This window comes from Colossoma macropomum, unplaced genomic scaffold (genome assembly GCF_904425465.1).
Source record: "Colossoma macropomum unplaced genomic scaffold, Colossoma_macropomum, whole genome shotgun sequence".
NCBI classification, from domain to species: Eukaryota; Metazoa; Chordata; class Actinopteri; order Characiformes; family Serrasalmidae; genus Colossoma; species Colossoma macropomum.
The window spans coordinates 19,778,061-19,802,698 of NW_023494806.1; the positions used below are offsets into that span (position 1 = coordinate 19,778,061).

General features: G+C 39.6%; 1 protein-coding gene across 1 annotated transcript; it reads right to left on the reverse strand.

The window, feature by feature from the left end:
* Positions 1–206: 206 nt before the first annotated feature.
* myo1ha (myosin IHa) lies at positions 207–24,418 on the reverse strand. Its single transcript, XM_036598481.1, has 33 exons — positions 24,221–24,418; positions 18,332–18,487; positions 18,043–18,158; positions 17,510–17,708; positions 16,744–16,824; positions 16,274–16,453; positions 15,933–16,031; positions 15,063–15,176; positions 14,798–14,869; positions 14,049–14,168; positions 13,712–13,779; positions 13,148–13,253; positions 12,231–12,311; positions 11,834–11,925; positions 10,140–10,234; positions 9,492–9,538; positions 9,226–9,306; positions 8,428–8,533; positions 8,217–8,334; positions 7,880–7,993; positions 7,683–7,759; positions 7,361–7,429; positions 7,166–7,250; positions 6,528–6,690; positions 6,112–6,195; positions 4,906–4,999; positions 4,643–4,698; positions 4,331–4,466; positions 3,237–3,307; positions 2,958–3,055; positions 2,495–2,502; positions 1,192–1,283; positions 207–313 (listed from the first exon to the last, which is right to left on the reverse strand). The coding sequence occupies exons 1-33, from the start codon at positions 24,224–24,226 to the stop codon at positions 287–289; spliced, it is 3,111 nt and encodes a 1,036-aa protein (XP_036454374.1). The 5' UTR covers positions 24,227–24,418; the 3' UTR covers positions 207–286.
* Positions 24,419–24,638: the final 220 nt, after the last annotated feature.

The window sequence follows — 24,638 nt, forward strand, 5'->3', positions numbered from 1 at the left end:
GAAAGTAAGAGGCGAAGGCTATTTAGCATAATTATGCTACAACATTCTGGTGCAGGTGTAGCAGCAGCATTCAAATACAGCGCTGGTGCAGTCTTTGCTAATTAAGTTTGACGTAAGGGGGAAATTGTGTAAATTATTATTATTTTTTTTATTACCAAACTATTACTTTGAAACTGACATGACTGGACCTTGCAAGATCTATCAGACGTGAGTAGGTATGGATGTGGGGGTGATCAGCTCTGTATGTGTGAGAGGTCAGTGGTCATATCTTCCTCCATGATTCAGCTCATCGAGTCCTCGTCCGAGGTGTGACCTGGGAAACAGATGACAGATGACGTATGACTGTGATGCAGCAAACAGAGCAGCCAAAATATCAGATCAGTCCATGTTATTCCTCTGTTCAGCTCCCGACACACAAGAGCCACACAGATAAGAGCTCAGCATCAGTTGTGTCAGAATAAATATGAAGCATGGATGATAGACAAACTTCTGCGCTGCATACAGCAGGTATAAAAAGTCACTATGTACTTTAAAATGTAACAAAATTTCTGGAAAAAAGAATAAAATTAATATACTGGGTTAGATAAAATAGCCTGGACTGGCCTGGAGCCATTAGAGGCCTCCACTCCTCACTCCTATAACTGAAGAGCAACCAGACATTTTGCATTATTTCTCACATAATTACTGAATAATAAGACTCACAATCAAACAGTCCTGGGAATTTAAGGTGTTTATATTTAAGGGGAAGCCTTTTCCTTAAACCCAGCCTTAGGGTTTTTTGGACACATCTGCACCAACTTTGTACACCTAACTGGATGAACATCTGTCCATTCCTCTTTACACGGCCTGTTGATGCTCTGCCAGTTTGGTTTTCAATGGAAGTCCAGAATGACTAAGCCACTCAAGGACTTTAACATATGAGCCCTTTAGACACTGGGTGGTTGCTTTGGGTCACTGGTGCATTGAAAAAGGAACCTTTTCCCAGTTTCGGCTTGATGGTATTGACTGTGCTACGAGGGATCCCCACCTACTGACTTGTACCTATCTTTGCTGAACTTTATCTCACAGACCGTCTTTGTTTTGAAATGCACTTCTAAGATGTGAAATTACCCCCAAAGTTTCTGTGCCCAGTATGTCTGTGTAGAGCATGTTTTTCTGGATATTCTTGTAAGGATGTAGTTTTTCACTCACCACTGTCAGATGGCCATTCTTGCCCTTGTACACCAGGGGCTCCTGCCCAGTGCTGAAGTCCACAAAGTTCTCCTTTCCTCCTGGATTTCGAACTTTATACTTGAAGAAGATGAAACATTAATCCATTAATTACAGGCCATATAGAGTACAAGGCACTCTACATGACATATTACATATATATATATATATATATATATATATACATGTATATATCGCTGGTGTCTGAAAAAAAACTTTACAAGAGACTTTACAAATGACTTTACAAGAGAAAAAAAAACTTCCTTTATTTTTAATGTAAGTTAATGAAACCAGACTTTTTTCCAAGTCATTTTGGGCCGTTTCTTTTGGTCCATTCATCATGGAATTTACGTACAATGTAAAGGGTAATTTTCAAATTATGTCAAAAACTGAAAAGGAGATACGAGGTTTTGTCCCGACAACAGCGATATAAACCAGGGCGTCCAAACTGCATGCTAACATTGCTGAAATTTAAAGGTGCAGCTTGTGAGATTTAGGGGGATCATTTAGCAGAAAAGGAATATAGTACAGTATAGTACAGAAAACCATGTGAGGGGCATTTGGTTGGTTGTAATCTGCAACTTCACCACTAGATGCCACTAAATCTTACACACTGCGTCTTTAAAAAATGGAAAAACTGCATGAATTCCACCGATTTTTCTGAATTTCTGCACAATCAAATGGTTAAGAACCAGAAACAGAATCATTCAGAGCGGTCTGATGTAAAATACTTTACTCTAAAGACTCTTACAGAGTCAAAACTGCGCACAGTGGAGGTGATCTTTTTAGATTTTACACTATTTTACTATCATCAACATTCCATATAAAACTGGACGAAGACACTGTAAAGAAATTGAGTCAGCAAGTTTTACTAGAATGAAGCATTTCACATCAAAGCACTCTGAACAACTTTCTTTACATCTCAGCCATTTAATTATAAAGAAAATTTGAAAAACTGGTGGAATTCCACTTGAAGCCAAGAGTTCGCAGTGTAGATAGTGTACAGACTATCGCCTGCTAAGATTACTTAACGTTAAAAACTATAAAGCGGCATCACTTTCCTTAAACTTGCCTCTTGTCAAGTATTCAGCATATCTGTTAATCATGTAAACTACATAATTATTATTAGAAGTATTATTATTAACCCATCATAAATCAGAAGACAAATGCACTTGGCTATGTTTCTGCAAAAACAGATTCGCAGATTAACTTTTTGCCCTATTATTCATTTTTTTGAAAATGATATTTGAGGTCTTTGCTGCAAAACAACTTAAAAACACAAAACATTTTAGTCTAGAAAGCTTAATTAACACAAAAGGGATCATATTTGAAATGTTTAACAATCTGATTTTACAATTTTACAAGCTGATCAAACCATGTGGCTAAAAAGTGAGTTATTATAACAGATATTTATCATGATTTCAGTCTTTTGGTCATGTGACTGTTGAATCTTAATAAAACAACTGAAAACCCATATTTGATTCAGTTTTTTATGCATCTTAATTTCAGGTAATCAAATTTCTGCTTGTTGTTCATTCAAAGTATAGCTGTACAAAACTGTACCACTTTAAACTGATCACAACATGTTCTGTGAAACTGCTCCTCATCACACTACATGTAGAATGAATGGGTTGATGCTCACTATCTGGTGAATGATCTTCTGAAGCTCTGCAAATCTGCATAACAGCTGCTTTATTCAAGAACACCATTCATTTTACATCAGACAGGAAGTGATGTCAGAGCCTTACCTTCCCTGAAGCACCTTGATGGTGTTCTGCTTGTTTGCGAGCACGCTCAGTTTGGTCAAAAACTCATAGAGGTGGTCGCACTGAAGCACAAGGTCCCCCTGATAAAGGAGGATTCATTCACTGATATCAGTTACAGCATCATTTGATTCCAAATGACTGACATTCATTAAATTTTATGTCCTTTAAAATTTCAACTCATAAATTCAAAACAAATATCATTTTTGTCATTCTTTTAGACAAAAACTTCTTTCGTGGCCTTGAAGCTGGCTCTGTCAGTACCTTTTGTTTGTGGTCATCATTAGCAACGTGGAGGATCATCATAGTGTCGCCCAGATTACTGACAGAAACACCTGCAGATACATCAGCAGAGCATTTTACAACAACAGTGCAGCATCAGCCTCTTACAACAGGAAACACAGTAATGCACTCTGAACACATCAACATGAAAAATATTCAATAATGTCACAATATGTACAATAATTTAGCAATAATGGAGATTTATTAGCATGATTCAGTTTACAGTATGCTAGCTGACCACCAACCTGTTGGTTTAAAGGGCCCATATGATGGAAAACCAAATATTCCTCGCTTTTGTGGACTAAAATAATTTTGATGTAGTATGAAAACATTGTGAAAGTTTCAAACCCTCCCATTCACTCAGTCCGTTCAGACCTTATATAGATGCTAAAATGCAAAAACAGCCCCTTTTTTAACTTATTGTTTTTGTGATGTCATTAAAAAACAACATATTTACATATTTTCATCCATTTCAGTCTACATCAGTTTAGCTCCGCCCACTCACACCAAGGTTATAATGTGTGTTTCAGTCTGGATGCTTTTTGAATGAGGCACAATACAAGGTAGCCAATCAGAACAGTGTTCATTTAGTCTTAAAGGTGCAGTAAAAAAAGACTAAGTAACAAAGGCTAATTTTTCATGAAGAGAGAAAATGTGAAAAATTAATTATGGCCAATTTTGATATATAAACATAAAAAAAACATAAAACGTCAAAAGTGAACCTCATTGCTGTTGCACAAAAAACGTTGCATGTCCATTTTTGTTGTTTTTACTTCTTTTACATAATTTGAAAACTCACGATGAATGAAAAAACAGAAATGGTCCAAAATTACATTTTTTTTTAAAAAAGTTACATTAACTTCCATTATATGTTAAGAAGATTTTTTTCTTCTCCTGTAAAGTTACCATTTTAGAGATGCAAGGTTTCATAAACACGAAAAATTGCAAGATATGGGCACTTACAGGTGCAAAATTGAGAATCCCCACTGATGGGTTAGTTTAAACCAAGACCAGGTTTAATCTCAGCCCAGAAAACCAGGCCTGAATATATATTGTATACAGTTCAGTAGTGTCACCTTTGAGTGAGACGTAGTCCACTCTCTGTTTGATCTTGGCCTCTTCTACAAGGTAGACTGCAGACTGGGTCAGGATCAGCTGCCTCGGTCTAGGCTTAAACCCGTTCCGATCATATTTCACCACAGGAACGCTGTACTACAGAGAGAGAGAGTCAAAAAGAGTGAGAGGCCCCAAGACAAAGACTGATAAAGAGACAAACTAGATAAGAGAAGCTATGATTTGTCTTTAAGCACTTCTGTGTTGTTAATTTGAAGTGATGCCGAATGCTGAAAGCGATGCTATCATGAGCTGGACTCGTCTTTATGATGTACCTTGATGCGTTCGTGGCGTATCGTCTGCAGGACGCGCATGTTAATGTCCTGCTCACCTGCTCAGCGCACAGAGAAAGTGGACACAACACAGTATTCAAAGACAACATGGTGTTAGTGGTTATGGAGGCATTATAAACCAGAGCAAACTGACCAGAAATAAACCTTATGGTCATCTGCACAGTGGGTCAAATAAAGGACTGAAACTCTAATTTAAATGATGTATGGCACTAATGGAGAAGATTGAGAGAATACAGTGTACTGACTGATTCTGGTGTCCTGGAAAGGCACAGCGACACTCTGAGGGTAACTGTCCTTCTTCCCCTTAAAGATGGCACTGGTGACGACCTTTATCTGCATCTACAAACAGAGAAGTCATCTTAACGTTATTATATTATTACATCATATTAACATTAAACACATCATAAGGAGGTTTTCCTGAAAATGATCAAAAAGAAAAATGGCTGATGATTTATCACTATATCAGATCTATTATCAAGGAGGGGTGACATTTCATTAGGACACTAAAGGCTAGTTTTCTAGACAAAATTTAGTTTAGTTTGAGACTTTCATAGATTTTATGTGGTTGCTGGATGGTAATGGACTGCATGTGATCTAGACTACATAGTCTGATTACAAAAATCAGATGTAATCAGATTAGGACTAGGAAAAATGCATAACTTTTTTGAAGATTTATTTTGAGATTTACTATTTAAAGATTGCATTTTTGATTAGGCAATTTCAGTAAGTCAGATTATTCCTTCTTTATATGCAAATTAAACAATTAAGAAACCAGATTAGCCAGTTAAATTCGAAGTAGTCCAGTAATCAGTAATTATGGAAGGACATGAGGTAGTCATAATTTTCTGGACTGTGATCTTGAGATTACAACTTATTTGTCTGGTGATCTCAAGATAACGAATGTTGTTTTATCAAGATCACAACTTACTTGTCTGGTGATCTCAAGATAACATATGTTGTTTTCTCAAGATCATAATTTATTTATCTTGAGATCTCAAGATAACAAATGTTGTTTTCTCAAGATCATAACTCATTTGTCTTTTGATCTGAAGGTAACAAAAGTTTTTTTTTTCTTAGACAGCTTGATAATCTTGATAATCATGAGATCATGAAAAAAATAAGTTGTGATCTCAAGAAAACAACTTTTGTTTGACAATTAAAACATGATCTCAAAATATTCAGTCCAGAAAATTATAACTACCTCATGTCCTCTCTGGAATTCCAACAGTCCTAAATTACATCTTCTAAAAGAACCCGTCCAGTGCTGTTTGTGCTAAACACCGTATCCAAACACCTTAAAGGTGGACCTCATCCAAAAATGCTAATAAGCCAAGCTTGTCTTTATTCATTTCGAGGAGAGCTTTTAGTTCAGACTAAGACAGAACGTCACTAGGTCCAAGATTTCCAGCACAGAATCTGGAGTCAGAGTGGAGATGAGGTGATGATGGTACCTGAGCTTTCTTCTGGGGTGTGATGCCTCGCACATACTTCCTCACCAACCAGCGCGAATGCAGCTGCCTCAGAAGCTCCGACGTCTGTGAGAACAAGAACAAAGTTCTCCAAAGTTCTCACAGTTCACAGTGTCTGATTCAACTCAACAGCTACTTAAAGATCTTATTAGACGTTGAGGTGTTTTAGAGAAGGGAAAACACTAAGCTGTGCAGAATAGTAGACCAGGAGTGGGACTGAAAATGGCCTTGCTTATTTGTTTATGTTTTTGCCTTTTATTTACTTATTAATAAACATATAAACATCAGCTCGTGCACAAAATCTATTCAGTTTGAAACCAGCTAAGCTCAAGCAAACAAAATCTGTCAGAGACTCGATCTGCAAACCTCCTGTAAATCTCAGTAAGATATCTCAGTACCTCTGTCATCACTGGTGGAGGGGTGAGCCATGTTGTTTTGTCCAAAACCGTCTTTGGTAGAGCATCTTTCAGCCTGTTGAGGTAACTCTGTCTGACGAAGGCCAGATATTCAGAGTTGTCGGTTGTTTTTGCCTGACCACGCGTCATATATCCTTTAATAAATCTACACAAAACAGAAATGAAAGCATGAAAACACATTAAACTTATTTCACGCTCCTATTAGGTGTGCCACACTTTGATCCTGGAGCCTGATACTCACAGATGAGTCTGACTATGATTAAAACTATGGTAAAAATGCCAAGAAATACAATACAGGGCAATAGTATGTAATTAACACTAATAATAAATAAATAAATAAATAAATAAATGAGTGAATGAATGAATGAATATGCCATTATTTTTTCAATCAATAAGAGACAGCAATATGCTTATTAGCACATTAAAAAACCTGCTGTGGATAATCTAGTTGATAATAACCGAAACTCCTCCGGCAGCCAAACTGATTTCACTGTAAAATAATCTTAAAACTAAAAATTTGCTTCCATACTTTTGGCACAGTATCACGTTTGTTCAACCCATGACTCCCTTAATGTTTATTCCTTTGAGCGTCTCTGTCCTAAAGGCCTTAGTCTACTTACTTTTTGATGACTTTGACGGCCCAGGCTCGTCTCTCTCTCTCCTTACGAGCCTGAACTCCTCGCCAGCACGTCTCGATTTTAGTCGCTGATGGGAGGAAGATTCAACTCAGTCTCAACTAGAACTACAGTCTCCATATAGTGTTTTTACTCTAAACATTTTAGATGAAACGTGGATCCAAATGATCTGTGACTCACCTGCTTCCTTCTGCTTCTTAAACTCTCCTTTAGCTCGATAACCTTTGTACTTGGCTTGTATCCTCGTAGCTGCAACACAGACATTACTGTGTCACAATGTTACTGATATTCGTTTCAGATTGAATTATTATTAAATCCTTAATAATGGAAATAAACTGACCTTTAAAATATCTACCTACATTTCGTAAGTACTTAAAGAATATCTAGATTCTATTTAAAGATTTGAAATATTGTATTTTTAACGTATATCTAATTAAATCAACCAATTAGCAAAGTAATCAAGTGATTAGTCAAGTGGCTCACTGAGCTCCTCTCTACTGACCTAACTCATGTTTACAGATCTCAAAGGCGTCCTCAGTGGCGAACAGCGTCCTGGCATAACGAATGAATATTTTAGTCCTGCAAACAACAGCAAGAGAAACAAAATCACTAAAGATGGTGGTTCCCTGTCACTTTATTGGAAACACCCACCACCATTTTCCATTCAGAAAAGTCTTTTTAAACATGTTTGTGTGTTACCTGCCCATCTTGTACTCATCAGGCTGGTAGCCCAGGTGCTTCACCAGTTTCTCCACCCCGTCCGCAGGCACCCCTCGCCAGTGAGGCCATGTATCAGGACACAAGGGCTTGTACCTGACCAACATCACAGGGTTTATGCAGAACAGTTTAGTTCTCTCTCACAGTATTGAATATTACTCTAAAATGTGTAAAATATTCAAAATAATGTGAAAAAGTAGGTAGTAAAAAAGCACTTTGTATGGAACCATGTTGTTATTGCCCGGTGGATATAAAATTGGCTTGATATTATTATAAACATGATGTGATAACAAAAGTAGGTTCTCCAGAGTCAGACTACCTTTTCAGAAACTCCTCGTATCTCCTCCGATATGCAAAACCGGCCCGCCGAACCCTCAGATGTTCTATCAGGCCCAAGTACTTCACCTGGTGCCTCACTAGGACGTCATCAAACTTGCCTAAAGGAGAGACACGGAGAAAACTAATGCTAATCAGAGGTGTACAGAAGACCTGCGTCTAATGTTTTCTATAGGAAGCACTGACTAACTTACCTGACTGCTTGTTGTCGTTGGACTTGAGGCAGCGCACATACCAGGCCTCCTTCGCCATGAGGATCTCCGTCAGCTCCAGCAGACTGTTCTTAAACTGAGTCGCCACCTGAATGTCCCATTCAGATACACAGCAGGTTGGTAATCTATCTGATTTAACGGAGATCTTGGGTTCAGTTTGCCTCAGGTTTGCATAGCTCAGTGGTGTTTAGCTACAGGGGGGCTTAATCCAGCACAGATTGCTCAAACTGCTGATTAACTGCTGATTTAAACTCAATTTCTAGGTTTAGATGGTGTGTTTCAGCAGCAAAACTATGCTGGACTGTGGTCCTCTAGACAGCTCTCAAATCATTTAGGGTAGGCTGTTCCCAACAGCAATTTACAGGGGAATTAAAGGGGAGGGAATTTCTGCATAATTAGATGTGAACAGAGTCATTCAGAGTGGTTTGGGGTAAAAGGCTCTGTTCAAGAGAAACTTACAGAGTCAGAATTGTTCACAGTGGTGGTGATAGGAACCAGACGTCCACCTCTAAAAGCTCCCTCACAGAAAAGTTACATGAAATGAATTCACTGCCTGATGCCTAATTCATTTTACGATGGGTCTGAGAAAAGTTATTTTTAGAAGTCATTTATGGTGGAGGGATGCAAGCAGGGTGTTGTGAGACAAAATAGTGGTCGAAATGGTGGTGGTCAGTGGTGGTGATGTGTCAGAGCAAAGCTTCATCTTATTGATAGGTATGTGTTTGAATTACAGGTTTCTGATTGGTCATTTTTCCCTTATCACACCAATCAGAGCCTCACCGTCTCTGGCCTTCTCCTGCTGTCCACCTCATCGCACAAGAAACACTGCCGTATTATAGAGTTCTTAGACTGCCGCATCGCCTGGTGGACACACACACACACACACACACATATAGAGATGATCTTGTCAGTCCGATTCGCTGCTCTCGGCTCCTGTATAATTTACACTAAGTCCACTGCAGGGTAAATAATTAAGGAACACTCTGGGCCGACTCGTCCTGCTTTCTCCCGGCCTCAGCGTAATCCCTCAGCTTCAGTCCACTCACCTCTTTGATGTGCCTGTACAATAGGTCATTGTTTTTGTCAATGAAGCCTGCCAAAAAGTGAGAGGAGACAAGACTGCTTAGGGCTAAAGCGCTCAAAGCGTCCCAGGGTGAGAGCGCTGACCTATGATCAGCTTCTCCAGTTCATACAAATGTATTCATCCACTCGTTATTGACAAAAAACTGTTCCCAGATCAGCCGTTACTCAAGGATTTACACAGTAGGATTAAGTCAAGGTGCCTCTCCTTAAAGTATTTGCCAGTCACAATACATAGACCCTAAGATAAATTCATAAACTATGCTTTCTTATGTCAACAAATCAAGTTTAATGATGTGAATTTAACAACAGCCATTTGTTTTTCTGAGTGCTAATCATGGGGCAAAAAAAACCAAAACAAACAAAAAAAAGGTTTAACTGCAACAATATGAGTGGTATGAATATTAAAGCTCATATTTAAACTAGAAAATATATTTTAATTGTTAATTTTAGCATTTATTGTATTTTTTTCTAATTTATATATATATATATATATATATATATATATATATACATATATATATACATATATATATATATTATTTTTTTCTAACATTTTCTAATTTTTATAATACTGTGATGTTTATTGTTGCATTTATGGTAATGTTGCTTACCTACAACACAGTAGGTCACCTCGCCAGCGTAATGAAGCAGTCGGAAGTCGCCCCTATCCAGAGTCTTACGGGTCTTCTTATCAGCGAGTTTGTGTCTGCCATTCAGTTCGAAAATTACAGATATTAGACATGCATCACAGCCTTATTTATAACTCTAATTACAATGATATTTAATATTTCTGTTTTACACCCATGACTTCTGAATTAAAGGATCCTTTAATGTTTCTGTCACGATTTAACATCTAAACAAATGGAAAAAAGTCAAAAGTGAACACTTGAATCTGTTGGTACAGAATGTAACTCCAATATGACTACAGTAATATGCAATTATTTATGTAATTACATAGTTTAGCAAAACAACAATAACTCTAAACTTCTAATGGTTACTCAACGTCTGAATATTAGGTTAGATTAGGTCTCTGCAGGGCAGCAGGTAGTTGCTTCTATTTAAATCATGGACGCTGTCTCTTTATCTGGAAATGTACCCACCTAGTTCACATGTGTTCTGGGACACAGCCAGTCACCAGGTAACTTTAAATACGTATTCAGTCTGGATAAAGAGTGAGTAAGGCAGTATCACAGCCTGCCTGTCAGCAGGGATAACAGAGACTGACCGGGGGGGGTGAACGCTTCAGTTTCAGAAGCAGCAGTGCTTGGCAAATACTCAGATTGCACATCACACAGTGCTACTTCAGCTACTCCTGAGATAAACACTGAGCCAACTGAGGGAAATAAAATATATTATTCCATATTTCCAGTTACACATATGCTGTCCACTGTACTAGAAACTCCCTTGTACTCACGGGTTGCTTTATTGGAAACACCTACTTTGTACCTCCACTAACTGGCCACTTTATAAGAAACACCTACCTTGTGCTTCCACTCACTGGCCACTTTATTAGAAACACCTACCTTGTGCTTCCACTCACTGGCCACTTAATTAGAAACACTACCTAATAGCTCCATTATGTAGGTGTACAGTTACAGACTGTAGTCCATCTGTTGCTGCAGTTTATCAGCTCCCCTTTACTCAATTCATCACCGGTCAGTTTCTGACCACAGAACCACTGTTGTCCAGATATTATTTGGGTGGTGGTTCATTCTCAGCACAGCAGTGACACTGACATGGTAGTGTGTGTGGTGCTGGTATGTTCTGGTATTAACACACTGTTTCCTGACTGCTCTGTTGTCAGAAACTGACCACAGATGAAAGACTAGAGGATGACTAACACAAACTGTACATCAACAGATGGTTTGATGTTCACGTCCAAATGTGTCCAGACTTCCATATAATCTCCACAGAAAAGCATAAATGAATAGAGTGGGATGCTCTGGAGCCTAAGGTCAATGTCAACCGTCGGTTAGAAGCGTATAAAGCGCCCCAGCATTGGGCTGTGGAGCAGTGGAGCTGCGTTCTGCGAGATGGCGCTCCATCCAATACCTTTGGGATGAGATGGAGTGATCAAGAACTGACCATCCAACAGTACCTGACCTCAATAATGCTTTAAATCACAGTAATGTTCCAACATTTAGCTTAATACCATTAATTACAAAAGAATCAATGAACACGTGTCTACAAACCTTTGGACACATAGAGTAGATGTTTTGACCAGTTTTGCCTTTTTCTGTTCGACTTTGTTAAACTGAATATTTAAGAAGAGAGTTGTGATTGTGTTCTTCATTTTTAGACTCACGTGACGAAGTGAGGATGGTTCCCCATTTTCTCCTCCAGTTTCTCCAGAAATGTGAGATCAGTGGCATCACCTGGCCTCAAGCACTCCTCATCCTAACCACACATACAATAATTTGCATTAAACCAAACTGAATAGAGGAAAGTGCCCTGGTTACAGCATATTCAGCAATGTCTTTTCTATCATCAGCCAGTATGGAGGTTTTCTGTACCTCAGACAAATCATAAAGCATCTGAGGAAGACAGTAGTGCAATCACATGGTTACAAAGTGGCTTTTTGGCAGACTGAGAGGTCAGATCGCTATGCAAAAACTGAAACGGCACATCAGTAGCTTCAGATCCAGAGCTCAGATCCAGGTGGCCACAGTTTGGTCACAGCTAATAATGAAGATAAATCATACCAGCACTGAGATGATGCCTCTGTATTTCTCCTCCACCAGGTCACAGATGATCTTGTTATTGAAGAACTGCACTGGTTCCCACTGACACACAAAAAGTGAACAAATAGTCTCAGATTACTATGTAGATTTGCATTATCATCACAGTATCATTATAATCAAACAGTAACCTTTCAGGTCAAAGTATAGTGATAATATAAAGTGATGTTTACCTCTGTAAAACTCTGGAAGATACATTAGGCCTACATTTCTTCATATCATAAATTTTCCACCCAAAAATATGAGGACAAGTCATTGTATGTCTTACCCCGGTGATCTCTATATTAAAGGTACAATATGGAGTTGTGCATCTTACCCAAAGTCCTGTGCACCGAAGGGACAATAAGGAGTTTTGTGTCTTAACCAATGCCTTTGCAATTAAAGGTACAATAAAGAGTTGTTTGCCTAACCCCAATGTCTTTTACATTAAAGGCAGAATAAGAGGTTGCGTGTCTTACCCCAGGGCCTTCTAAATTAAAGGTACAATAAAGAGTTGTGTGCCTAACCCAAATTCTCTCTATATTAAACTTAGAACAAGAGTTTGCATGTCTTACCCCAATGCCTTCTGAATTAAAGGTATGATAAAGAGTTGTGTAGCTTACCTCAGTGCCCTTTTACATTAATCATAGATTAAGAGGTTCCATGTCTTACCCCAGGGGTGTGAGCACACATTACGTTGCAGTGCATGCTGGGAACTGTAGTGCAGCTCATGGTGAAACTGGCTAATTTTAATAGAAAATTAAAATAATTTTGCGGGCCGAATAGGATTGTGCCATGGGCCTTACCCCAATACCTTCTGCATTAAAGTTACAATAAGGAGTTGTCTGCATTACCCCAATTCCCTCTGCATTAAAGGTGCAATAAGGACCCGTGGGCCTTACCTCAATGCCCTCGGCCTCATACTCCTCCTGCTCCGCCTTGAGTGTGAGCTGGATAAACAGCTGCTGGAGCTTCTCGTTGCAATAATTAATGCAAAACTGCTCAAAACTAAACATAAACAAACACAGCAATGAATCAGGCAGTCACAATCACAGATACACAGCAAATATGGGCATCCACACAGTGCACATCCTCATGCATGCCTTATCTTTTATCCACGAGATCTTATCTGATACGATGTAAAGCAATATCTATTGCACTGTATACATGTTGAGCAACAGTGTCCTCAGTTACAAGGGTGCAAGGATCACATGCTTCATTAGACGTGCATCTCAGTATCAGTTATCAGCACAAGGCGCTAATTGGAGCTCTTGAATTAGTACACTAGGAGTTAATAATGTACAGCGCTGTGGAAAATGTTCCGCAGCTTAACATCTTAAAAAGGGCGGTCTTCTGAGGTAGCTATGGTGACAACCTGTATTTCCATGATGACCCATAGATCAGTTTTGTTGTTTAACATGGCCACAGGACACACAGATAGTAGACACCTTGCTTCAAACATGTACCTGTTCACATAGAAGACCTCGAACCCATAGATGTCAAGCAGCCCGATAACTGTCTTTCTGGTCGAGTCCTAAAAATCAGAAATGAAGTGCAGTGATGAGATGTGATGTGTCTTATATTACTGCAGTAGTTTCTTAGACTGTATCAACCTAAATCTGGGATCAAAATGAAATTAAATAAATTCAACCTTTGTGTGAGAACCTGGTCCTAAACTGGGAATCTCCTAAACCAGTATTAAACTGAATCTGGCTTTGAGAAACTGGATTTGAGAACATGAGGTATTTGGTTTCCATCAAAGCTCATTTTCCTTTGATGGTAATCTATTTTTTGTTTCCTGACCTGATTCTCCAGCGACTCGTTGATGCGGTTAACTAGCCAGGTGAAGGTGCGTCCATAAATGGCTTTGGCCAGTGCATCTCTGACATAGACGGCATGGTCCACCATGAAGGGGCACATCACCTGAAACCCCAGGTCAGAGTTAGACAGCATTAAACTGCTGCTGTGCACTGTTTTGTTATAATAAGACACATTAATTTATGGGTATTATCACATCTCATGTATTATCAAGTCTTGATCCATATATATATATATATATATATATATATATATATATATATATATATATATATATATATATATATATATATATACAAACATACATACATAATGGTTTACTTATAGTGTTGTTTAAAGACGTGTGGCCAGCAAATGTGGCAAGCACTTCACATGCGAATTGAAGTACTTGAAGCAACTTTAAATCCTAACACCTTGGGTTAATCCAGGTTACACAGACCTGGATTAAGCATGGTCTTGGACTAAATTGAACTGCCAACAGTGAATCCACTGAAAACCATTGGAAATTCCTTTTAGTCTAGGCTTTGGCTTAATTTGAGTCTGTTCATTGTAAAATGATCAGCAGTGTGAAAAATGACATCATCTGCTTTGCTCACTTTTTTAAAGAGTGCCAATAATTCTGCAGCCTGCCTGTGCAAGCAAGAACTCTGATCTTGATCACTTCCTCTGTGTTTACCACCAGCTTACAATGAATGTCTCAAAGACGTTTCATCAGGCTTGTCTGTCTATGTTACCTCATCTGTTTTGGCCTCGATCTTCCTGTAGGTCAGAGCCTCCTGAAGAACCTGAACATGGACCCCAATCAGCTGCACAGGAAGCAGAGATTTTCATTCAGTTTCAGTAACAATGTGTGTGATAACTCCCTTAAAAACACCTCTAGGTGAACTGCCTAAAGATCACAGGTGTAAAATTTAGAAGGACTACTTTTACACGCAGACTATTTTTGGAGATCATGGCTGGCAGGCTGATGGGATCGCAGAGTATGTGATGTCATCGCACCTTTGATACCCAGCGCAGTTCTGCATTGGAGTTAAGGACAGCGTAGCCTTTCGTATCTCCGTCAAAATGGACGTTCCCCAGGTGCAGTACACTGGCAATGACCCCAAACAGGTGCTTTGGGAAAAAGCAGATGAGTGATCAGTTAAGTGGCACCTTTAAATGACTACACAAAAGTGTAAGGTGATGTGGTGATGACTTTTTAACAAGATGTGGCCACAATTAAATATATAGAGGCCACATATCAATACATTAAGGCAATAGATTAATATATTGTGGCCACAAATTAATATACTGAGGCCATTAATTAATATATTGAAGCCACAGTTATATATTATGACCACAAATGAATATATTGAGACCACAAATTAATATACTGAGGCTGCAAATAATTGTAATGAGGCCACAAATTCCTGTATTGAGGCCACAAATGAATATATTGATGCCACTAATTAATGTATTGAGGCCTAAATTCCTACAATGAAGCCACAAATAGCTATATTAAGGCTACAAAATACTATATTGAGGCCACAAATTAATATACTGAGGCTAAACATCAATATATTGAGGCCACAAGTTATAAGTAACTTAACACATGGCCTCAATATATTAATTTGTGGCCACATCCTATTCAAAATAATCATCAATCACCTTAGGGGATCCATACAATTGAAGTGAAATCAAATCATTTTAATTTGTATGGCACATTGTACATCACACATCGTCACACAGCAGCTTTCCGAAAATGTAGTTCCCCACTGAGCATCGCCAAAGGAAACCGTGTCAAGAAGAACCACTGAGAGGAACCAAGACTCAAAAGGAGAACCTTCCTAATACTGCAAGTCTGATCTTACTGTTGCTGTATGTTCTCACCTCAATGTCACTGTTATCAAAGTGGATGACCGAGAGGGCATTTTTGACTGTTTTCCAGTCGTTCTTATCATTGATGGAGCTCACATTGGCACACTCACCCTGCAGAAGTACAGCAATAATACAAACCTCAGAAACATGAAACAAAGCAAACCTTACATCTCATATTCTCCATTATACCATAGCGTGTTTATCATAAACCTGTTTATTTGGATTGAGTCAACAGTACTATGTTAATACTATCTAGAGCAATTTGGAAGACTAACTAAAAACTGGCCCCAGAGGCCATTCTAGCATGTTCCTTTGTGGCCAGTTAAAGTTGAAATAAGATCTGGCCGCCGTACCCCCACCAGGTAATTATAGTGCTGCGTGTCTCTCTCCAGGCCCAGCTGCCTCAGCAGGTCCTCCTCTCCTCCCTCCACCAGCTGATAGAAGATGTGAAAGTTCCTCTCACCATGGTTCTGATGGACCACCCGGGACTTCTCCAGCAGATAGCTGAGGATGTGGCCCCCAACCGCATCTCCCTACAAGACAGAATGGCAGAGCTGGAACTTAAAGCTGGCCAAACATGGTCCAACAAAATTGAGCACTGCCTAAAACATCACCCTCAGCAATCCAGTTATGATGATAGTGATGCTACTAGCTTTCATTCATTAAAAGAGATAATCAGCAGTGCTTAGCCACTGGAAGCCTCCATTCAGAAACGGGTCTTAATACGATTTTAACAAAAAATAATGGCAGAACATAAAAATGGTGAAATTAATGACAATTTTAAAAACAGTAAAAATGGTTCAACATTAAAAACAGTTCTAACCTGACTGTCGAACTGGATGTCCATGTACTTTCCGAAGCGGCTGGAGTTGTCATTCTTCAGTGTTTTGGCATTTCCAAAGGCCTGATCGGAAAACAAAGCCACCTTTATCACTCATCTCATGAATTATCTACAAATACTCGTCAATGGGTTCATCTTTCTGGTCTTTTCCCTGCACTAACACAGCAAATTCAACTCATCAACAACTAATTCAACATACATTTAACTCATCATTTACTGTACAATTTGGTCAAATTACAGCAGCAAAAGGGTCTGCATAATATTGTCTGCATAATATTGTCAGTCAGAGTGGTTTGGTATGAAATGCTCTGTTCTAGAGAAAACTTACAGTCAGAATTGTTCACAGTGGTGGTGATAGGAACCAGACATCCACCTCTAAAAGCTCCGTTCCACAGAAAGTTATTGCATGAAATGGTTATGAATTCACTGCCTGATGTCTGAGACTCTGTTTTATGATAGTTTTAAGAAGATTTCGGCCTAAATCTACTATTCATGAACATCAGCATCCCATATAAACTCGTGTAGTTTCACTGGTGGTTCTGGATAGTAAATAAAATGTCTATATTTGTGTTGTAGTCATGGCGACCCCTGGTTCCTATCACCACCACTGTAAAGACATCTGAACCATTTCACACCAAACCACTCTGAATCTCTCTGTTTACTTCTCAAGCACTGAATTATGCAGACATTTGAAAAGTCAGTGGAATTCCCCTTTCAAACGAAAATGCGGAATTATCTCTGTTCTGACCTCCAGGACAGGATTGGACATGAGCATGCGGTCCCGGACGGTGTCCAGTAGGGCGCTGCTGGGGCAGCTAACAGCATAATACTGCAGGATCTTCTTAGAGGCCTCAGTTTTACCCGCCCCGCTCTCTCCAGAGATCAGGATAAAGTGGTTGTTAGCCTCTGTTAGCATGGTGTGGTAGGCATTATCAGCCAGTGCGTAACTGTAGTGTAAGGAAAACATATACATTACAGGTCTTAGAAATCAAGGAATCTATTTTCAGTTCTCGAGCACCCAAACTACACACTTAAAAAAGATGGTTCTTCAAAGGTTCTTTAGTAAAGGCACCATGAGTTCCCTGAATTCTACACAGAACCACTTCATGATTAAATGGTTCTTTGCATGGTAAAATGGTTCTTTAGACTGAAAAGAGTTCTGCTATTGTTACAAGCTTGTCATTGTAAAATAAAAGAACCCTTTTTGATGCTGTGCTATAAACCCACACAAACACTCTAAGAAGACTTAAGACGACTGCAAATGAACACAAACTGACTCACATGTGAGGTGGAAGCTCATAGAAATTGACCCCCATGTAAAGGTCCATGTGTTTCTTGTTGTAGATATCCAGCTCTTTGTACGGGTTGACTGAGATCAGAAGGGTCCCAATGTAGGTCTTCAAAGAGATGTGAATACAATTAAATGATTACCATAAAACGATTCTTCAGCATGTTATATATCTGTTATTTAACAGAGTGGGCGATTGATTTATATTGATTCTCTATCATGCCAGTCTGCTTCTCCTATTCATCATCAGTATCTGCTTTGGGACGTCAGGACCTCACTCACATATATCAGGTCCTCCGAGAAGCGCTTCTTCAGATTATCCAGGAAGGCTGTTTCACTGTTGTGGGCGTCCAGCAGCACAAAGTCCTGGACGCCAACTCTGTCTCTGGCAGTCAGCGCTCCCTCCAGGTCCAAGTGACCCAGCTTACCTTTTCCTTTCTGCCAAGTAGAGAAGGACATTGCTTAGCAAGACTGAAGGTGATTGGCTCATGCAAACTAACACTGCCATGCACTAAATTGACAGCATAAGACCGACTTCACCAAAATACCCATTGCAAACCAGCAGGCTTAGTCCAGTGTGTCAGTTCAGAGGCTTTGGCAGTTTCAGGCTGCAGTTTCAGTAGCTGGTGTAGCAATATATTTATATTTTGACTGTGAAGCAAACTTCACAACTCAGAGGATTCAGTGGGAAACAAGTTCACATGGCAGAACTTACTGAGTTGGGACCATTTTTGTTTACCACAAGACACAATAGATTTTGAAAACGCCATTCATTTTTCTCATAGAGAGAACCAGCTTAGATTGCCTAATATGGGCCTGACACCAGCATGTTCTATCATATCTGATTTAACTCACAAGTGTATTCATCTGACAAGCTGGCTCAAGAACACTACACAAAACACACTGGAACTGTAATTGGAGAACCTTGATTATAATTAATAATAGCACACAATTGATACAGCAGGAGTTTAACAGCACTCTTAAAAATAACTGTTCTCAAATGTTCTTGGCTTAAGCATACACTCTTAAAAATGGTTCTTTTTAGTAAAGGTAACTTCTACTTAGAACCATTAGTTCTATATAGAACGTTTTCTATATAGAACCTTTTTAAAATGATTCTAGACACCACCAATTTTTTTCTCCTGTTGTTAAAAGCTTGACAACAATAGCAGAACTACTGCTACATGGATGGGTTAAAATGCGGAAGTAAAATTTCCTGTTGTGGGACTAATAAGGGTCACTTAACTATCTTAAAGTCCAGTCTTAGAAGTTGGTTTAGCATTTTCTGCTTCTCAAACACATTCAGTGGTGTTGAGGTCTCTCATAGCACCTTTTTTGATAATATATAGAACGCTTTTTTCTGAGAATGTATACCCTTTACATTATGTGGAGCTTCACACCCAACATCTCATAAACCAAGTTCTTTATAGGACCATTCACTGAAAGGTTCTTCAGAGAACCAAAAGGGGCAAAAGAAACCATCACCGGCAGGAAACAGTGAACAGTAAATGAACAGGCCCACCAGCTTAGCAGCAACATTTCTGCAGATCTGAACTGAATTAGCTGAAATGCTAGAATAAACTCAGATCACTCCTCGGAGAACGTCACACAGAGAAGGTGACCCGTTTCCCCTCGGACACACTTGTGATAATCATACTCAGATCGAGTGCTGGGCTCTTATAGACGCATAATTGAGCCGCAGTCATCCAAGCGCATAATCTCCTGCTGATGTTTAACTAAGGGTCTTTATGGAGCTCTCCTCTCTCCTGGAGCTCTGCGTGGTGTAATTAGATATCGTCTGCCCGTATGACTGACAGCATAACTCCTTCCCTGAAGCCCATATGAGCAGCTCTGGGCGACTGGACGTGTGCCCGCAGATCGTGTCACATCACCTCCACTCCAGTGCCCTTTAAACACACTCTCACATCGGTTTAGGCCTTCACTGAGACATGCACTGAGGAAAGGCGCTCCATACTTTAGACATATAATGTGTAATAAATGCTATATTAACTGTTATCTCATAAATGAGACCTCTTTCAGTTGTGAGCGCTTCCAGGCACTCAGGGGTCAGTTAGATCATAATGAGGTTTATATTGGTGTTAAGTACAGAGAGACTCACATCAGCTTACTTGAAAAGTAGAGTTGAGTTTTCACTAATTCTGTATTTGGATAACCTACTGTAGATGCTTTGTAGATGGCTTGAATTCAACTTACATTCATCTAAATATATGTTAAATTAACATTCATTTTCCATGTTCCTCGACTCAAAATCTAACTCTAACTCTAACCTGGTACTAATCCTACTCCCAACTCTAACACTGTGTAGAATGGACTTATGTGGAGTTTCTTAATAATTTGAACATCTTTAGAAAATATAATATAGGGGGCTATCTAAATAAAAATAGGACTGATTTTGGAAAAGTGTGAGTTAATTTTCTCTGATTATATTTTTTATGGAGGTAAAAATAAAAAAACAAACAAATTAGATTTCTTTTTATATTAATCTCTGTCTAATTTTTTGATTCCTTGAAGAAAATTCCTTGACTGGTTTTTTTAATTAGGTTTTAATTATTTGTTTGTTTGTTTGTTTGTTTGTGTGTTCAGTTCACAATAAAATGAATAAAGCTGACTGATTTTTATTTTTAAAAGTATGTATGTATGTATTTGTTTGTTTCTTTCTGTATGGATTTAGTTAGTTATTTAATTAGTTAGTTGTTTAGTTAGTTAGTGAGTTGGTTGGTTACTTGGAAGCACCTGTTGAATTATTAACAGATTCTGATTCAGAATAAATAAAATAAAAATTATTTTTTAAAACTATATATAAATACACGTTTTCAAATCCTTTTTTCTTTCTGTTCTGTTTTCATGTCTTCTTTTTCCCTCCATTGCTGAGAAGCAGCAGTTATTTGACTTTCAAATTACAATGAAAAAAAAAGAAACATTAAATCTAATCTAATGACCCAAAGCCTCCTGAAATCTCCCCCTTCACGCACACAATCCTCGTTAGCCCTCTCCTGAAAGAGGCCACTTTTTTCCCTTTCTTTTTTTGTCCTGTAAATTCCTTTGAAAAAAGACGAGGGACAATGAAAAAGCTTTTAAAATGCAGTCTACATTCCATTACATATATTCCCTCTGCATATCCTTTCAAAATTTATTCATTAGAAAACATTTAACGTCACCCCGAATTTCACACTGGCCAGTCCGTGGACAATAGGGGAGATTTGGCCTATTTGGGCTGCAGGAGGGAGGGATGGAGGGATGGAGAAAGAGAAGAGGGCAAAGGAGCGGGGGACAGAGAGCGAGAGAGAGTGAGAGAAAGAGAGAGAGAGAGAGAGGGAGGAGGAGGAGGGAGGGTTCTCTATGTTTGTCTGATCTGAAAATGGGGCCTTCTTGAGACAACGGCGCAGACTAAATAGTGCTGTAACGGTCCGTGTCCTGCTGCTCTCGGGATCCCTCAATTAGAACGCCCTCCGGCCAGACAATAGGGGCTTGTTATGAGCAGTAATATGGACTACTGAACCCCAAAGTTCAGGAAGGGTGGGGTGCGTGTATGTCTGTCCATTGGAGTGTGGAGTTCACTCCATCCCGGGTGGCTTTCTCCCACCTGTCCACCAAAAACATTTTCAGGCCCTTCCAGAAAAAAACCCCACAAACTTACCACCATCACTTCATAACACCCCCTCCAACAACCGACCCTAAAACACCCCCCACCCCCCTCTCACCCCTCGCTCTAAGCCAAAGAGGCAGGTGAACAATATCATTGAAGGTCCCCCATTTGAGATGTCAGAACCAATCTGAGTCTCGGGGGGCATTGTGAAGAGGGTGGAACTGCCCCACCACCCCCCATCTCCACTCTCTCTTATTTTCCATCGCTCCTACATGGGAACAGGCTGAACTTGGAGCCGAACGGCCAGAACAATGGACGCAGAGACAGAAGGGATGCTAATACTTCAGAGTGTGACACATCGGGCACGATAAGACGTACAGACATTGGTGCAGGAAAGGCCGGTTCCTCCCCTAAGAACGGTGCTGTAAATTAGGTTAAGAGATCCAAAACAAGACCGAAATAGTGCTTTTATTTAAGCGTCCTTTAAGAAGCACAATGTTCATTTTGGTGGAAATCATGAAAAAAGTGATGTGGTGTTGATTCTGATGAAGCCTGTGCAGTGACTGTAAAGGTTTCTCATGCTTCTGGAACAGCTAAACTATCCATGCACCATAAAGGGAGTTCCTCCCTTGAGAAGAGAGCCATAAATTAGGTTAAGATCCAAATCAAGACCAAAATTTGCTTTCAAGGGTCTCAATACTTTGAAGAGTCTTTCAAGGAGCAAAATGTTCCTATTTGGTGGAACTCATGAAAAAGGTGGTGTTAGTTTGCACCTTCAGTTCTTATGAACCCTGTGTATAGACTGTAAAGGTTTCTATCCATGGACCATAAAGTGACCTCCTGAAGGGAGTTCCTCCCTTGAGAAACAGCTGTAAATTAGAGACCCAAAACAACAGCGCATTGCATTTAAGCATTTCAAGATGTTGAAGTCCTTCAAGGAGCAAAATGTTGGAACTCCCCCATGCATAGACTGTATAGGAACAGCTAAATTGTCCATGGAGCATTGGATGACCACTTAAAGTAAGATCCTACCTTGAGAAATGGTTGTAAACAAGACCAAGACAACACATTGCTTTTAAGCACCTCAAGATGCTGAATCTAGAAGGAACACAGCAGTCATGCTTGAAAACGTGGCAGTAGTATTCTGTAGCTTGTTCTTATGAACGCCAAAGGTTTCTTATAGCTCTGGAACTGTTAACCTGTTCATAGTTCATAAGGTAGCCTCTTAAAGTGATACAATAAGCATGATAAGACATATGGATGTCAGTGCAGGGAAGTCCAGCTCCTCCTTTGAGAAATGTGCCTTAAATAAGGTTAAGATCTAAAACGAAACCTCTATTTTCAGAACTTTGCTTTGAAGTATCTCAAGACGTTGAATAGTCCTTCAAGAAGCACAATGTTCCTGTTTGGTGGAACTCATGAAAAAGGTGGGGCTAGTTTTCTTTCACTTGTGCTCTCAATGCTTGCGATGATTATAAAGATTTAGGACACCTAATCTGTACACGGACCACCTTGCCATGATGTTCAAGGCCTAGTTCATGAGCTATGCAGTTTTGAAGTGACTGTAAGAAAACGGCCGGAAGAACCCAAAGAAAGTCCTACTATGAACTCAACCACCTCATTGTCAGACCAGGTGCGTTACCAAGTGTCCTCAGTAGTGAAGCCATTGTCTTTTAATTAAGAGATGGTCCCTCAGCCCAGTGTAGTGTGTCCGTCATGGCTGAGTGGAGATGACCTCATCTGAGGGAAAGAAAGAGGGAGGGAGGGAGGGAAGGAGAGAGAGGGAGAATGAAACACAGAGAGAGAGGGAGGATACTCTACTCCTCAAGCTGGTTAGGCCAAGAAGAAGAAAGACTATCCATGACAGGATCTCTTGAAATGACCTGTGAGATCCTGTTACGCTCCTCTCGTAGAAAGTGGGTGGTGAGCCGCACTGTAGGTTGCTTCTTATCAATGATCAATGGCATTGATGGGGGATTTGGGTGAGAAAACTATAGTGCATCAGACCATAGTAGAAGACCTGAGTGGGCATAATTCAAAGGCCTTGAAATGTAGCTACATACAGTACCATGCAAAAGTCAGAGGCCACCCATCATTTATTTAATCAAAAATCAAAATGGACATTAAGATTTTCAAGAAGTAATTCTGAAGAGATTAGATATAAGATAATCCACTGGTATAGGGAAAGAGAAGGCGAGTTTCCAAAACTAGAATTCAAAATCTATTAAAAACTACAGAGAAAGTGGGACTCCTAACAACCACCTGGAAGACCTGGTAGACCACCAAAACTGTCCCGATCGGATAAACTGCACTTAAAGCTTTCATCTCTGGGAGAGAGGAGAAAATCAAGCATAAAACCATGAGTAAGAACTCTTAGACTGCACTACATATGCTGCAACAAATATTCTTGAATCCTTTGTTGCGCAGCACAAATGAAACTACTGCTACCTTCAACACATGCCAGTCTTTATAAGGTTTGAAATCAAAATTTGTTCACCATCATCTGGGCACACCCTTGGCATGTACCTCCCAGATCCCAGGACGACTACAGACACTCATCATACCTGCATCTTCACTGTAGTCTGCTCAGTATCTTCCAACAGATGACATCCAGCCCTGTATTGCCCTCAGAAAGTTCAACCACATCTAGATACAAGCAAGTCCTCCCATGCTAGCTTGTTCCACAGAACGCCCTTGGAGTTCCACACAGGTTCTAGAATGGAATCCTAAGATCTTCCGGAGTTCTAGAAGATGACCTTACTTCACGCTACCCTCTTCCAGCATCTGCAGAGTTGGTTTGGATTCTAGCTCCTTGTGCTAGCAGCCCTAGCAGCTATGCTAAATCATTCATGGCCTGGTCAGGGGGGTGCAGGCAACCAGATCTTATTCAGTGCTTAACTGGGTGTCTCCTACTCTACTGGGTGTGTAACACAAAGATACAGAAACACAATCCGACCAAACCTGGCAGTCCTCCACTCCCTC